This window comes from Lissotriton helveticus, chromosome 1_1 (assembly GCF_964261635.1).
Source record: "Lissotriton helveticus chromosome 1_1, aLisHel1.1, whole genome shotgun sequence".
NCBI classification, from domain to species: domain Eukaryota; kingdom Metazoa; phylum Chordata; class Amphibia; order Caudata; family Salamandridae; genus Lissotriton; species Lissotriton helveticus.
This window is the reverse complement of record NC_136057.1, coordinates 1,275,850,418-1,275,867,845: the sequence shown is the minus strand read 5'-3', so window position 1 is coordinate 1,275,867,845 and position 17,428 is coordinate 1,275,850,418. Positions and strand designations below refer to the sequence as shown.

Here is a 17,428-nt window from a genome sequence, read left to right as displayed (position 1 = left end):
AGACTTTATCTCTGTTATTGTATTTCTGCAAATAGCTTACACCTCATCTCAAAGATCACAACTTGCCCTTTTCTTAGTCATAACCTGCATCCTAGGAATACCTAATCTCTAACTCAATTCCTTATCCCACCATCCCTCTGCATTAACTCACATTCACCCACTAAGGATCACATCGAACTCCAGCTAATTTAATCCACTGCAAATATACTGAAGTAAATGCACGGCATGGTCTCATTGAGAGCACCTGAGTAATGCCAATACCTACTGGATTAACTGCTAACCTTTGGTACTAGAGATTCCTGCTGCCGGATTTGCTATATGGATTCAATTACAATATAATACAATGTTTATTATCAATGTAGCTAAGGAAAGACCGGATAACACTCATGATGAAGACCTCGTACAAATTCTAGCTCCTACACAGAGGTCAAAACACATTGACTTTCAGAAATGAGAGGTGCATTCAAATATTCTGACAATTAGGACATATAGAGACCTAAAAAAGACGGTACCTAAACTTAAGAAAGAGGCATAGCACACTCAGTGGAAAGGATTTTTTTTTTTACATAAAGTGATAAGTTGGAATGAAGTACAAACCCTAATTGTAACCTCGGATTCTCGGATTCTGTTGGCTAAAACTATTGTGTTGAGAGACTGATGATCGCTTGATTTTAGGACGCATCCAATGTTCTTATTGATATTTTGTCTCATGGTAAAGGATTAGACATCATCACTGGGATCTAAAAGTAGTTTAAAAACAGTTGAAGGCATTACACACTGTTTTAAGAAGAGATGTAATGGGTGTTTGCTTACCTTTATTTTTAAAACACATTTGATGGATTAAACATAGTCCAGCAACACTAGAATAGAATCTTTGTGGTGTCATTTCTGTGAATAAATATCCTTTAATTTATGGGTGAGTCAAATGCTGTGCCTAATTATTACACACTAGGCAGGTTGTTCTGTGATTCTCTGTAACTGGAGATTTTGTGAGGACCTTTTGAGTATATATGTTGCATCTCTAAATTAGTCTGGTTGTAAACAATCTGTGCACAATTTGCAGCTACCTTTGACAGACAACATTTCAGTACATTGTACAGTACATGTCTTTATATATTTAAAATTGCCTGATTTATAAATAGTCATTTATATTATGAAAACTATTCTGGGGTTTCACACAAGGTGCAACCATTCAAATCTTTGCAATTTTCACAAAGATTCACACAAGCTGAAATCAAGATTAAAATAAAGCGATTTTTCCGTAATCAGACTATCAGCTTAAATATTGACAAATGATGAATGATTCTTTTAAACCATTTAGGACCATAATTATGGTGCTCGTCCGCCACCAACACCCCCAGCGTCTCCTCCTCCTGTTGTCCTCATCAGTAAGAATGAAAGAAGCACATGTACTGCTCCCAATTTTGATGAGACTTCCAGTGCCACTACCATCAGTACATCTGAAGATGGGAGCTATGGTACAGATATTACGCGGTGTATCTGCGGCTTTACCCATGATGATGGATATATGATCTGTTGTGATAAATGCAGGTAAAATATGTTCAATAAAATGTTTTATATTTACTTTTTATTTTCAGTATAGACCTTTCTATTTTGACTTGCAAGAACTTGATTCCACCATTGATGTGCTAGAGATATTTTTGATTGTTTATGTGCATGTTGGGAGCAGTCTCCACCGAGATGTGTTCTTTGTCAACCTAATACCGTCAAATTTACAGATTTAAATCCTACCTACCATAATAGTACAAATGAGTAAAAAATATTCTCTCGTAGCGGATTTATAGTCGTAAGCACTGAATAATACCGCACACGTGCGGAAACCCCAGGCACTTTTTTACAATCTATCATCTTAAGTGTAGATGTTTGCCTTTCTTCAGGAAGGCCTGAACTGTGGGCCAATTTTTCGTATTGTACTTACAAAAGGGTCCTGGATAATTATGTCAGCAGTTCCCAACCTGTGGCCCACGAACCCCCATGGGTCCGTGACACATTCCAGGGGGTCTGCAGGTCTCAAGCACCTTAGTCGGGGTCTTCTGTTTCCTCAAAGAAGAGGAAAACTGAGGTTGAGGTGACTTCTCCCAGGGCGAGAGTGTTGAAGAAGGCCCAATCCTTTCAGGATTCTGGTGTGCCTACTACTTCCAAGAAGGTGTCCCCACCTGTGAAATCTGTGCCCTCAGGGAAAGCTGGGAAAACCACAGTTTCCAAAGTCCCTTCTCAGAAAATTTCACCTCAGATTACACCTCTAGCCATAACAGAGTCAAGTACAGCCTCTTCGTCGCCATCTTTTCATGTGGCTACTTCTTCCACTTCAACAGTGAATTTTTCCTCACCAAAATCTGCTATGGTGATGTCCTCAGCCTCCTCACCGTCGACAATAGTCCAGGTTCTGGTTAGACCTATCTCGTCGACGAAGATAATTTCATCGATCGTCGACGGGAATCCTGAAGGTACCGTCGACGAGTTCTTCGTCGTCGATTCAGCCGTCGACGAACATCCCGCCGTCGACGAAGAAGGCCTTACCGTTGACATCCTCGTCGATGAAGTTTCCGTCGACGAAGTTCCCGTCGACGACACCCTCGTCGACGAAGTTCCCGTCGACGACACCCTCGTCGACGAAGTTCCCGTCGACGACACCCTCGTCGACGAAGTTACCGTCGACGACACCCTCGTCGACGAAGTTACCGTCGACGAAGAAAATGATCCCGTCGACGAAATCCTCGTTGACGAAGCTAACACTTCCGTCGACGTCGACACCGTCGGCGAAGAAGAAAACAATCCCGTCGACGAGTTCACCGTCGACGAAGACGCTACCGTTGACGGCCGCTCCGTCGACGACGGATCTGACTACACAAGGGGGATCAGGCTTGTCATCAGCACCAGTGGTTCCTTCGACGCCTCCACTGTCAACCTGTACGGCGATGCAAGTGTGGTCAGCCAAGACATCCACTATACCTTTGCCATCGCCGGCTACCACCGCTGCGCTCCTACAAAAGCGTGGTTCATCCTCCACAGCTTTGTCTCCTTTAAAGCTTCCAGATAGATTACTGGATTCTGAAGAGGAAGAGTCCTATGAGGACGACAATTTCCGTGCTGCCAGGAGCCCTTCTGACCTGCTCATAAAGGTTCAGGATATGGATCAGGAGGAGGAAGACCTTTTCCAGGAGCACTCTAATCAGGAGACTGTGTCGGCGCCTAACATGCAAATTCCTATGGAGTTATTCCAGAATCTCCAATATATGTTGAGCGATTATTATCGCAGGTTTCCGCCTTCAGAATCGGGTGATTCTCATGTCTCTACACCTAGACCAAGGACATCTACGACAACTTTACAACCGCAAGAATTTGAGTCTCAAGTGGCAACTGATGAGGCACGACCCGCAGTAACTTCTTCACCGGTACCATCTCATCAAGCAGGGGGTGAGAATTCTTCGGAAGACGAACGAGAGGACGGTGAATTGGACGACAAGTCCGTGTCGTCGGAGTGGGACGACTAGCAGGCACAAACCCCCTCTCCAGTGGACCCGCCTAAGGCGGATTCTCCACCGGTGGACATTGCCAGTTTCCACAAGATTATGGAAAGGGCTACAAAGAGGTTCCTCATCACCATGGAAGCTAAACAAGACGAATGCTTCCTATATGATTTTAAGGATTTGCCGCAGAGACAGAGTTGGTCTATTCCAATCATTGACTTTATATGGAAGGAAGGTCTGAAAATAATGGCTACACCAAATTCACTACCCGCAGTTCTACCTCGGGTAGATAAGAAGTATAGAGCACCTACTACGTCACCGGCATGCCTTGTTGGTCAGGCTAAGACGGATTCTGTAGTTACGCAAGCAGCTCAAAGAAGGGCCAAGAATCCATCTGCACAGGTCTCTGCTCCCCCTGATAAAGACGGTAGACGTCTTGACTCGATAAGGAAGAAAGTGTCAACTATTGCGGCAACCACGGTCCGAGCCGCAAATTCACTAGCAATACTTGGAAGGTATGATAGGCAGATGTGGTCTGACATATCGCCTTTCATCAAAAAACTTTCGGAACCAGATAGAGCTGAAGCAAAAAAGATCCTGCTAGAGGGAGAGAGCGTTTCGTCTGAAATAATTGATGCTGCTGTGGACGTAGCAGCGACGGGTTTCAGACTGCTGGCGGGAGCAGCTGTTCTCCGGAGGCAAGGCTGGTTAAAGGCTACATCCTTTCGTCTAGAGGTCCAGACCAAGATCATGTACATGGCCTATGATGGGGAGTTCCTTTTTGGACAACATGTTGACGAGGCTTTGCAAGCCATTAAAAAGGATACTGAGATGGCACGGTCGCTGGGCTCTCTACAATTTCGAAAGTCGTCCTTTCGTGGCGCAAGAGAAAGAGGTAATTTTCCTAACAGAGGAAACTATTCACAACTACGCTCCTACAATACCACCCAAGGAAATCAAAGATACCAGCCATACCGTCAACAAACATATGGCCAAAGGAGAAATAATTATTCTCAATCCAGAGGAAAACCCTCTTATCGAGATAGAGACAACAAGAGCAAGTGAGAAACACATCCTGCCACCACTTTGTCCCAGCCTGAAGCAAATTGGAGGAAGAATATCCCGATACTATTCAAACTGGTCCAAGATTACGACGGACAGATGGGTCCTGGACGTGGTTTCCAGGGGTCACATTCTCGAATTCGTCAAAACCCCTCCAAATTCTCCCCCAAAAGGACCACCTCCAGCTCACCTCAAAGAGCTGTTTTACCAATCACACTCTATGATTCGAAAGGGAGCAATAGAAAAGGTACCTCAACATCAGAGAGGAACAGGATTTTATTCAAGATTCTTCCTCATCCGCAAGAAGTCGGGGGAATGGCGCCCCATCCTCGACCTGCGTGCCCTCAACAAGTACCTCAAAAAATTATCTTTCAGAATGTTGACGCTTCAAGAAATCCTCCAGTTTCTCACGGTAGGGGATCACATGGCAACACTCGACCTTCAGGACGCATACTTCCATGTGCCCATTTTCCCAGACACCGGAAGTTCTTACGGTTCAGAGTGGCTGGCAGGGACTTCCAGTTCAAAGTACTCCCCTTTGGACTGCGTTCAGCCCCCAGAGTTTTCACAAAAATGTTGGCCCCGGTGGCCACACACCTGAGATTAGAGGGAGTTCAAATTTATCCCTATTTGGACGACTGCCTTATCAAGGCCAGTTCTATAGACGTGCAAAAACTCACGTTCAGAAATGTCTATCCCTATTCCAGAGCCTGGGGATTTCGGTGAATTTCAAAAAGTCTCACCTGACTCCATCGCAGAGGAAGTCCTTCTTGGGAGCGACGCTGGACACAAGTCTCGCCCAAGTGTTTATATCAAAAGAAAGGCAGCTGAAGATTCAAAAAATGGCCTCAGCACTACTAACAAGAAAGTGCGTTTCTGTTCGCAAGTTCAAGTCTTTCCTCGGGATGATCTCATCCTGTATTCCTCTCACCCCAACTGTCTCCTACGAATGAGACCCTTGCAGGAGGAACTCAGTCGTCAGTGGGTGCAAATAACAGGCTCATTCGAGGACGTCATCAAGATAACCCCTCGGATGAAGAGCTCCATCCAGTGGTGGGGGCAAGGAAGAAACTTGAAAGTGGGATGTACGTTCCAGGCAGAAGGACCCAGATTCATCGTGACCACGGATGCTTCTCTGGAGGGCTGGGGCGCCCATCTCCAAGGTATGACAGTCCGTGGCAAATGGAGCATACAGCAGAAAAGATGGCACATAAATCTGCTGGAACTAAGAGCCATTTTTCTCGCCATGAAATCCTTTCAGGCGATCTTGGAGGGATCTACGCTGTTGATACGAACGGACAACACAACCAGCATGCATTACCTGAACAAGCAGGGGGGCACAAGATCGGCCCGGTTGTCCCATCAGGCGCAGGAAATTTGGACTTGGGCCCTGGATCACAACATCAATCTGTCGGCGGTCCATGTCCCAGGGGTTGCCAATCTCCTAGCGGACTCACTCAGCAGATCCTCCGGAAGCAATCACGAATGGGAGCTACATCAACCATCCCTGGATCAGATATTCCGAGAGTGGGGTCATCCCGACCTGGATTTGTTCGCAACAGCTCAGAACCGAAAATGCCGACGCTTTGCAAGCTGGGTTCCCCACAAGGACTCGTGCGGGGATGCCCTTTCGATGAATTGTTGTCGAATATTTGCATACGCTTTTCCGCCAATTCCGTTAATTCCCAAGATCATCAGGAAGATGAAGAGTCAACCATGTCGCCTTATCCTAATTGCTCCAAGGTGGCCCCGGCAATATTGGTTCACCGAACTTCTCCTCCTCCCGGAGTGCAGGCCAATGCAACTGCCTCGAATACCGAATCTCCTGACAATTCAGAGAGGCAATGTGTACCACCCGGACCCAGTTTCTCTGAAATTATCAGCTTGGCTCCTCAGCACAATGAATTCGCCCACTTTGACATTCCTCAGGATTGTCAAGAGGTTCTGGCTAACGCCAGGGCACCATCAACGATTAAGACCTACAAACTCAAGTGGAAGCGTTTCTGTGCCTGGTGCCAAACTGTTGATCTGCATCCCATTCAGGCTACACCACAACAGATATTGCCTTTCTTCCTGCAGCTGGCTAGATCGGGTTTGGCGCATTCAACCCTAAAGGTGTTTCTAGCAGCCATTTCCCGTTTCCGTCAGGACGGATCAAACTCTCTGTTTTCTTCAAGAATTATCCAGCAGTTTTTCAAGGGGTTATTTCGTATGTTTCCTCCGACTCGACGACCACCTCCTGTTTGGCATTTAAACGTGGTGCTAGCCCAGCTAATGCGTCACCCCTTTGAACCAATCCATAAGGTTGACCGTAAGTTTATTACTTGGAAAGTCTCCTTGTTATTGGCTTTAACCTCTACCAGAAGGGTCAGTGACATTCAAGCATTCACGTCTAAACCACCTTTTTTACAATTTACCTCTGATTCGGTGGTGCTGCGGACCAATCTAAGGTACATGCCCAAGGTCCCTTCGGACTTTCATTTGAATGAGCCGGTAATCCTCAAGACATTTTTTCAAAATCCACAATCACCGGCTGAACGAGCGTTACAGTCCTTGGACATCAGGAGATGTCATAAGTTTTATCTTTCAAGAACAGCAGCTGTACGCAAGACAGATCAATTGTTTGTGGCCTATGGCAGACTGCGCCATGGCTGTGCAGTATCCAAACAGACTATCGCCAGATGGGACTCCTCAACAATTGGACTCTGTCATCAACAGGCAGGAAGACACTTACAGGCCTTACCAAGAGCGCATTCTACAAGGGCAGTTTCCTCTTCCACTGCTTTGTTTGCTGGGGTGCCTCTTTTGCAAATCTGCAGAGCTGCAACGTGGTCCAACAGACACACCTTTACGAGGCACTACTGTCTGAACTCGGCAAGTGATGCAGATGCTTCGGTGGGAAGAGCAGTTCTGCGCAATCTTTTCCAATAAGGTGAGCCTCTGTTCTCCCGCCTCCTCTATGCTCTTTTAGACGCTTTACAATGTCTTTTGTATTTTATCTTTATGCATGTATACTATGATACAATTAGCGTCTATGAGCATTAGGTTATGAGTACTGCTATCTATTCTGATTCAGGCATGTGAATCTATGAAAGACACCCCAAATACTGGAGAAGAACAATAGTTACCTGTAATCTGTGGTTCTCCAGTATTGGTGTCTTTCATAGATTCACATGCAACCCGCCCACTTCCCCTCAGAGGCTCCCTATGCGAGAAAATCTGAGAGCCTGAGCCTCTGGGGAGAGCATTCTGGTGGGTGCTGTCGCCTGATTGGCTGCAGTTTGGTCTATACAAAATGACTAGGATAGTCATGAGTGTGGGAGCTTTTTGCTCCTGTAGCTAGGGCTACTTTACTTCCTGATTGGTTATTACCAAGGTTTTTTAGTTATTACAGGCATATTATTGCTTTTTTATATACCGTGGGACTCCCACTCCGACGACGGGGAATGATTCAGGCATGTGAATCTATGAAAGACACCAATACTGGAGAACCACAGATTACAAGTAAGTAACTATTGTTCATATGTAACTAACATACAGCCCTGTATCCATCGTGTTTGGCAAGTTGGTAAAATTTTATTTGGGAATCGACTTTCCAGGTACGGCACTTGGAGCATAGACACTACACCACGTGCTCCTTCAGTGCCATCTTTTCCATCTTATGAATTGTACTGCACAGTTTCTGCTCCACATCAAACATGTACTGTTCTGTCGTGCTAGATTGATTAATTTTATGTATTACAACAGGATTGAACCTTCCCTACAACACATGCTTGCATTAGCAACGGTTTGTTTTACAATTGCCCTGGTCGAATCGGACACTAACCTTCGTTTATTTGTGACTCATTTATGGTGTGATCTGCTTGGGTCTGCATAAGATGGGTACGCCACGCGCCCCTTCAGTGCCAACCTCTCCATCCTATGAACTGTACTGCACAGTTTATGCTCCATGTCAAGCACCTACTGTTCTGTCTTGGTTTATTGATTAATTTTATGTATTACAATGGGATTATGCCTCCCCTACAGCATGTGCGTGCAGTAGCAACAGTTTGTTTACATTTGCCCTGGTTGAATTGCCATGTAAATTACTACAAACATGTGGGAAAGTAGGATCTGCCCTCATGATTACCCCCATTTTTTGATTGGTGTTGGTATGTTTTTGACTAGTCTGACTGAAATCCTGTCACTGTGCATTCTCCCTACATTGACCATGGAAAGTACTTCTGTACATGCACAATTGGCTACTGGTGTACCCTTGTGAGTCTTTAGTATATGGTACTAAGGTACCCAGGGCATAGGTACCCCAGGGGTCTCTCATGGGCTGCAGCATGTATTGCGCCTCCCATGGGAGTCTACTTAAACTGTGACTACAGGTCTGCCATTGCAGCCTGCGTGAGTTGGTGCTTACACTGCTTATGACAGATATAAGTTTCCTTATATCTGAGGTCACTGCACTTAAAACCTATAAATCACCCCTATGACAGGCTCCTCAGTCCTGAAGGCAGGGTGCTTGGTTATAAGTGTGAGGATTCCCTTGCATGAGCTTTGCACTTTCTTAATACATGGTTTGGTCTCCCCCTGGAGACTACTGTATTTTGTGCTACTTACCTTATTGCAATTGAGTATTATTGTATATTTGTGTTGATATCTACAGGTAGGTGATATACCAATGTGTTATTGAGTGTTGTATAATAAATAGAAGTATTTTTATATAAACAATGTGTGGTTATTTTTTATTTCACCTACATTACATGATTAAACTGGTAAAATAAGCTGCTTAACACTCCTTCAAGATGAGCCTGAAGGCTGCTCTCCACGGTTACTACTTTGGGCGCTTCTATGGTTATCAAAGACCACTAAAATCACCATATATTTTGCCTGGATTAGTGCAAGCTGCATCACTTACATAAGTGTGGACTGTGTTCTAAGTCAGACTCCTACACGGACAATACAACAACCATGTACTACCTCAGCAAGCAGGGAGTGACGAGGTCCATGCTCTTGTCTCACAAGGCCCAGACGATCTGGAAATGGCTTCTAACCAGGGACCTTAAGATCACGGCCACTCACCTTCCTGGTGTCAAAAATGCTCAAGCAGACTCATGCAAGAAAACTACGAGTAAATCTTAACTGACAACATTGCCCAAAACATCTTTCAATGTTGGGGAGCTCCAGCCATCGACTTGTTCGCCAGCGCAGAAGCTTTGCCTCAAGATACTACCAGCCAGGGACACTGGTTAATTCCCTATGAATCTATTGGTATGGCAAATTTCTCTACGCTTTTCCCCCAATGTCACTGATCCCAACAGTCCTCATCAAGTTGTCCCAATTGAGACTCAACATGTTCCTCATAGCTCCGGAGTGGCCATATCACTGTTGGTTCATGGACCTCCTTCACCGGTCCTTCGTTCCATATCTCAAGCCGCCATGCAGACCGTACAAAGTTCGAAGGCCAGATAGTACACCCCATTCTCTCCTCTTTGAATTTGGAGGCATGGCTTCTGAGCTAGTGCAGTAGGACACTTGAATCTGACACAAAACTGCATTATTATCCTGAAAGAGGCTAAGCGGCCTTCAACCCGTTCTGCATATGCCTTCAAATGGAATAGATTTTGCATATCGTATTCCTTTAAGAACGTGGAGCCTACGTCTTGCCAGGAAGATGTCATTCTGCCATACTTACTCCATTTGGTCAAATCTGGCTTGCAATTTTCTTCTATAAAGGTTCACCTGGCAGCTCTTACTGCCTGTAGAAAATGTCATTCACAAACCTCTTTTTCCAAAATCCCCACGATCAAAGATTTTCTAGAACCGCTAACGAAGGGTTTCCCTCCCATTAGTCACCCTTCTCCTCCCTGGGAACTTTCACGTCTGATGCGGGACCCATTTGAGCCTATCCATAAAGCCTCTCTGCAGCACCTTTCTTGGAAGAAGCTTTCCTTGTAGCAATAACTTCAGCGCACAGTGTTAGCAAGATCCAAGCACTTTGTTCTCACGAACCATATATAGTCTTCCACTCTAGCAAAGTGGTAATGAGAAGCCATCCAAAATTCCTTCCCAAAGTTATTTCGGACTTTCATGTTGATAAAACCATCTCCTTACCAACATTCTTTCAGAATCCCTCTACTATAGCCGAAAGATCTCTTCATTCTCTAGATGTGAGGAGTGTTTTGAAACTCTATCGCGATAAGATAAGGGATATCTGCAGATCGAGCCAATTGTTTATCTACTATGATGATCAGGTCTATACGGTTTTAACCACTTCCAACAATCCATCTCCATATGGATAGTTTCATGCATCCTTGTGTGCTACCAAAAAGCAAACTAGACACTAGCAGCTAAACCTAAAGCACATTCCACTTGGGGTAAAGCGGCTACTAATGCTTTATTGAGGAATATCCATATTCCGGATATTTGTAAAGCAAAACAGCCACATGGAGATCTGTTCATATATTTACCAACCATTCCTGCCTAGACTCTGAGGCTGGAGCAGACTTTCAAGTAGGATAGGCCTCTCTCAGAAATCTATTTGCTTAAATGGCTACCTTAGTTCATTCTCTGTCTTCCCCACCGCTCTTAGTAGGGATGGGCTTGCTACTCTATTCAGTCCTTATGACTATAAATAGTAATCCCCTAAGAGAGAAGGAATAGTTTCTCACTTGTAACTCCAGTTCTCTCATATGATAATTTCCATTATAGTCATAAATAAACGGTGGAGTGGACAGAGATAACCATAGGATCTACCTGTCATCATGCATCGCTTTCAAAAAGAATTGAAGCAACTGCCATATGCTGAGCATGATGTGGAATACTGGTGGTTTCTAGGTTCTTAAAGGTGTAGTCTCTGTTTTAACTCTTATTATACAGCCTATGGGGCTACTCTGTCCTGCTTCCCTTCATCTTTATGCCCTATCAAAAAAAGGTTTGTGACAGAGATTTATGCTGTTATATGAAAACACCATGAAATTATACACACATCTATAATTTTCCAGACCCTTTTTTAAGTACAAGATGAAGAATTGGTCCATTGTAGCCTAGTCCTATAGGCTGCATAATATTTGTCTTTCTTTTTTTTTTATTCATTCTTTTTTATTAATGCACACAAAATAAATCATAAAAAACATACAAAAAATACACTGGGTTCCATCTCCAAGCACAGTACAAAGAAAAACGCCCTCCTGATCAATTCAAGTACATCAAATAATAATAACATATGGGTTCAGGGATCTTCCAACAATGCCGGATCCTTCGTTGCCTCCGGGGGGGTGCATATATCGCCCCTATACAGATTCCAGGGCCCCCAAATTGTGCCCCATTTCTTGGGCCTCCCTCTGGCCACATACACTGCCCGCTCTCTGAACATACACCAGTCCAAGTCTTCCAGCCATTTTCCGATCGTAGGCGGCTGAATCGCACACCCCACATTTGAGCGATATTACGTTTAGCAACCCCGCATGCCAACGTGGCCCACACCTTTCCATGGGAAGAGAGGTCAGTTGGCTCCCAAACATTCAGGAGACACCGCCGCGCCTCCAACTCAAAACTCACTCCCCACACCTCCCGCACCTTGGCGTGAACAGCGGACCAGTACTCCCGAATAAGAGCACAGTCCCATAGCATATGGAACAACGTACCAATCTCGCCACATCCTCTCTTGCACACACCGCTCTCAGCCAAACCCATTCGCACAATTTGCGGGCCAGTCACTTAACTGCGATGGAGGATCTTTAGTTGAACCAGCCGGAGTCTCATTTGAATTGCAACAACCCTAGGAGAGGCTACGGCCTCCCTCCAGTCTTCATCATCTAGGAGCATTCCATCAGCAAGCCATTGGTCTCTAAGAACCACGAGGGGATCCTCCATATAGTTAATCAGTTTTTTTTATAAATCAGGGAGATCGTTTTTGTTGGAAGATGACCATCCAACACTCGGTCCTCCAACGGGGACGCCTCCGGGAGCGTCGCTTCCCGGGGAACACCAGCCAGCAGCGCATGCCTAATCTGGAGGTAGCGAAACCTCTCGTTCCCATGCAGTTGATACCGTTCCTGCAAAGTTTCAAGCGGGAGGATTCCATCCTTACCCCAGAGATCACCTACTCAGGAAATCCCGACGAGGTCCCATTTGTCAAAACCCTTAGACTTCCATAAACTTCCCAAGCGTTCGGAATTCCAGAGGGGTGTGGCCAACGTAATCTTCCCCTCCCACTTAAGGGAGCGATTGGCCTCATGCCAGATCTGTACAGAAACCGCCGTTGGCCCCACCAAAGGAAAACGCCCACGCCGGGCATACATTGCCCTAGTAAACTCCCCCCTGGGAACCTGACCGCGGTCCATAGCATAGCCAGGATCCAGCGGCGAACCGTTAATGGCATGATTAACCGCCGCCAGCTGTGACGGCCAGTAATACTTGCGGATATTGGGCAGACCGATCCCCCCGTTGTACCACGGCAGCGTCAATTTCGCAAATGCAATTCGGGGTCTACCATCCCAAAGAAGCTGTCCCTGGAGAGACTCAACCTCCCTGAAATATGACGAGGGAACCGGATGCAATGAGTTCTGAAGTGCGTACAGAAAACGAGGCAGAGCCATCATCTTAAACAGGACTGCACGGCCGAGAAGGGAGAGAGGAAGCGATTTCCATCGAGACACATCGCGTCGGAGCCGGACCAGGGGCGGCAACAAGTTATTGGAGTATCTACTATGGGGATCCAAGGATATAAAGACGCCAAGATATTTGAACCCCACCGTTTCCACTCTGTTAGAAGTTGGCCTGATATATGATGCTCACTAGTTCTAGTGATCACCTTGTATCAGTCCAAACAATCCTTATGGTGATTGGTTGTAAGTCAACCTTATAGACCAGCTATCCTAATGGTAGCATGGACAAAGCAGTCTTAGGCTAAACTCTTTTGGCATGTGAAGCCAGCTGTTTTACCACAATATAACCCCTTGAATACCAGATGAAATGACACCACACAGGTTGTTATGAAAATAAACAGTCTATTTATTAATAACAACACCTCTGAACTCTTTATGAGGTCAGAGGGCTAAGCACATGACAATCTCTTACGAAAAATACGTTAAGTTGCACAAAATCACAATGGTGCCCTAGGGGCACGACAAACCATATACTAAGTAAGTGGAATGTGAAAGTCAATAGTTCGAATGGAGCTGTCCAGAGGCTGTAGGATCGGTGGGACCACGCTACACTAACTTCAGGTAAGTAATAGGAGACCCACGGAACGCGTGTGCAGAGTGTGAACTCACACGCGAAATGCGTAACAACGTCTATGGACAGTACAGTTTAAGAAAAAGGTGAGTACGGACAATCCTGACTAGATAGGACTAAAACGACTGTGGAACTGGACACTAGGACAGTTAAACTACCCTTGAGCACCGAAATGCTCTTGTTACCTCACCCATGGGCCGCGGGTGCATAGGGTTCAAAGTGCGTCGGGTTCTCGCGTTGAAGTCAATGGAGCCTGAAAGAAAAGATGCTGCAGGCGACCAGGAGGAAGATGTCCGGTGCAATCCAAGGGTGGATTGTTGAAGAAGGAGACCTGAAAGCAGAGGGGACAATGTTCACAGTCACTAGCCAGTGACTGGAGTGGAACCAGGAAGGAACCAGATGTCGTCGTCGTGTTCAGGTGAAGAGTGGACGCTTGACTCTGCAGCCACGTGGACCAGGAGGTGTCTTCGACGACTAGGATGGAGGCACGAGCTGTCCCACGCAGGCTCTCGGTGTCGGATCCTGGATTGGACTCAACAGGCCTTGGCAAAGGCAACCCACGCGGTGAGTGAAGAAAGCATCTGGTGCGGACTAGGAGAGTCCGGGGTGCCCCTCTTTTGGAAGGGAGCAAGGGCCAATCTGGAGCAACCAGATCAGCAGTGGAAATTCACAGGTTCGTCGTCTGGGAGGTCACTAGCCAGCCGGCAAGTGACCAGACAACGCGTCGAGCAGCAACAAAGCAGAAGGGCCCCACGCAGATCTCGTGGATGCTGGAGGGCTGAACTTCGGTGCAGGGGCTGCTCGGGGTTTGGGCTTCTCAGTCCCCAAAGCACTTGGTCGAGTTTACCTCGGGAGTCGTGCTGGAAGCGAAGTGCAGGTTCGTTCAAGGTGGCCGGTCCCACGTGTCTCGTCGCACCAACGGGTCTCAGCTTTGCTGCAGATGTGGGTTGAGGTCGGAGAGGTCTGGGAATCCGGGTCTCGTCGGGCTCTGAAGTCTGGATCCTTGAGGGAAGACGACAAAGTGAAGCCGCTTGACGCTTGATGGTGCCTGCAGTTGCAGGGTGGACACTCCTTGTCCACAAGGGAGATTCTTCAGTCTTCTGTGGAGCAGAACGTCGAAGGCCAGAGTTTCTTCTTCTTGAATAGTTCAGGATAATCTAATTTGGAATGGGACCAGCTCCTACCTTTATTCTCCTAAAGGGGGCTGCACTACTGACTAGGTCCCTCTCCTGGGTGGGACCAGGAAGGGGGGTGGTTACACCCCCTATCCTTTGTCCGGTTTCCCGCCAGAGCTGGGGCTGGGATGCCCCAGCAACTGGTTTGAACCGGTGTATGCACAGGGCACCTTGTGTGCCCCAGGCATGTCTCATTCCTTTCAAGCCTACCCTACCCAATACACAAAATCCTGTCTGGGGTGGTGCTAGCACCTCCCAAGGCAGGAAACCCTTTGTCCAAACCGCCCTCGCTGGAAGGACTCCCAGCAGCAGGAGGTCAGACTTGTGTCTGTGGTGGCAGCATCCATTTTGTGATGCCAAGGCTCGAGTTAACTTTAACCGGGGTTCTCAGTTACATTCATGTCGTGTTCCTCTAGAAGGGTGGAATGCTACCCCCGTCGCCAGAATTGGCGAGGGGGTAGTATTCCAAATCGTAGGACACCTTACTCGACATGTTTTGATAATGTTATACCAGAGTTGGCATTTAACCGCGAGGATTATAATGCACTTAAGAGTATATGGTATAGCGTTATCATGGAACAGCTATTAGGACTTGGTTCCGCAAGCTGCAAACGGGCTCAGCTCATGCCAGAGCACCATCTCACATAATTCCGAGCACTCTGCCTTCAGGATTGATAAGGCCTGCCATAGGAGTGACTGATAGGAATATATGTGTCCATTTTAGGGTTAGATATAGGTATACTATATCTACAGCAAAGGGTGTTTACACCACCTTGCCCCAGCTGTCATGCAGCCAGTTGTGTCAGATTTAGATGGCCAGCCAGGGGTGGCATACTACATGCTTCAGCCCCTGGTAGGCCCTGGGTACACCTATGCCCTGGGTACAGGGACTGATAAGGTGGCCCAGTACCAATTGGTAAATGCACTTAAAGTACATGCTTGTCAATTTAGAGAGAGAACAGCTAGGCTGTGGGTCTGATTAGCTGGCCCACAGCCAGGGAAAGTCGTAAACCAGTGAAGCAAAAAGCAAAAATCTGGGGTGACCATAGGATTGCAGACCCCACTCTCCTACACACTCTAACCGGACAACCCGGGGAAACCACTTAAGACAAAAAGGACCGACTTCGCCCAGTTAATGGCAAAGCCGGAATACCCACCAAACACCTCCAGGACATCCAAAAAAACTATGAGCGAAGTTCGAGGGGAGGTCAAATACAACAAAATGTCATCCGCATAAAGCGATATCTTATCCTCCCACTCTGGTGTCCACCGGAGCCCCCTAATCGACCTGTCCCAACGGACCCAGGCTGCCAAAGGCTCGAGCGCCAATGCAAATTACAGCGGGGACAGAGGACATCTGCCTGGTGCCCCTCCCCAAAGCAAAGTCAGCCAAACTGTGGTTATTGACGACTACTCGAGCCAATGGACCAGAATATAAAAGTCTGACCCAAGACACGAACTCCGGGCCAAAACCCATCTTCTCCAGGACAGCGAAAAGCTAGGGCCATTCCACTCTGTCGAATGCCATAGTGGCATCCAGCGATAGTAAAACAGTCAGGGGCTGCCCATCCAGGACCCCATGCAGCCTGCGTAGATTGAGAGCCGTATTCCGGCGAGGCATAAAACCTGACCTGTCCGGATGAACCAGCGTCGTAATGACCTTTACAAGTCGGGTCGCCAATAATTTTGCCAAGACTTTTGGCTCAGCATTTAACAATGAGATCGGCCGATTTTTGAAGAACACTCCATCGTCGGCTTGCCTTCCTTGTGCAGGACTATGATTTTCGCCACACGTTGATCGTACGGGAGCTGACCCCTCTCCCTACTCTCCACAAACATACCTCTGACGAAGGGAGCCAACTTATATGCGTTTACTTTATAGAGTTCAACGGGGAGCCCATTAGGACCGGAAGCCTTACCAGAACGAACCCCTCTAATAGCCTGCGCCACTTCGTCGTCTGTGAGGGGAGAGTCAAGAAACTCCCTGTCCTCCTCCGAAAGAGCGGGCATCGGAATGTCCCGAATCATGTCCGCGTTTTCGGACTCCGAATAGTTACATTCTGCCGCATACACCTTCCTATAGTAGGTAGCAAACGCATCCACAATCTCCTGTGGACTCGTGATTCTATCCGAACCAGTGGGCTGCAGCACCGGAACCAACCGAGACGCCCAGTCCCCTTTCTCCAACCAAGCTTCCCGGCCTTGTCCCCGTGCTCATACACCCTACTCTGGGTAACTGCCAGCTGCGACCTCGCGCTATCTCGGGCCAGACTCCGATACTCATCCCTGAGGAGACGCAGGCGATGCTGTCCCTCCAGGGTGGAGGCAAGCGACATCTCCCGTTCCAGAACAAGCAACTCTGATTCCATCCTATCAATCACAGCGCGCCCCTACTTTTTTTCCCAAAAAAATATATAAGAGCAGTTCCCCTCTCAGGACAGTTTTATACGCTTCCCATAGGGAGCATTTGGA

At 46.9% G+C, this 17,428-nt stretch overlaps 1 protein-coding gene across 6 annotated transcripts in view; it reads left to right on the top strand.

Annotated features, from left to right (window-relative positions):
* Window positions 1-17,428, top strand: part of KMT2E (lysine methyltransferase 2E (inactive)) — a 2,078,550-nt gene that overhangs the window by 443,584 nt on the left and 1,617,538 nt on the right. For all 6 annotated transcript variants that reach the window (XM_078680502.1, XM_078680521.1, XM_078680476.1 and 3 more), the window contains one exon: window positions 1,322-1,551. In XM_078680502.1, the coding sequence (XP_078536628.1) occupies window positions 1,322-1,551 (230 nt within the window). The remainder of the gene's footprint in view (window positions 1-1,321; window positions 1,552-17,428) is intronic.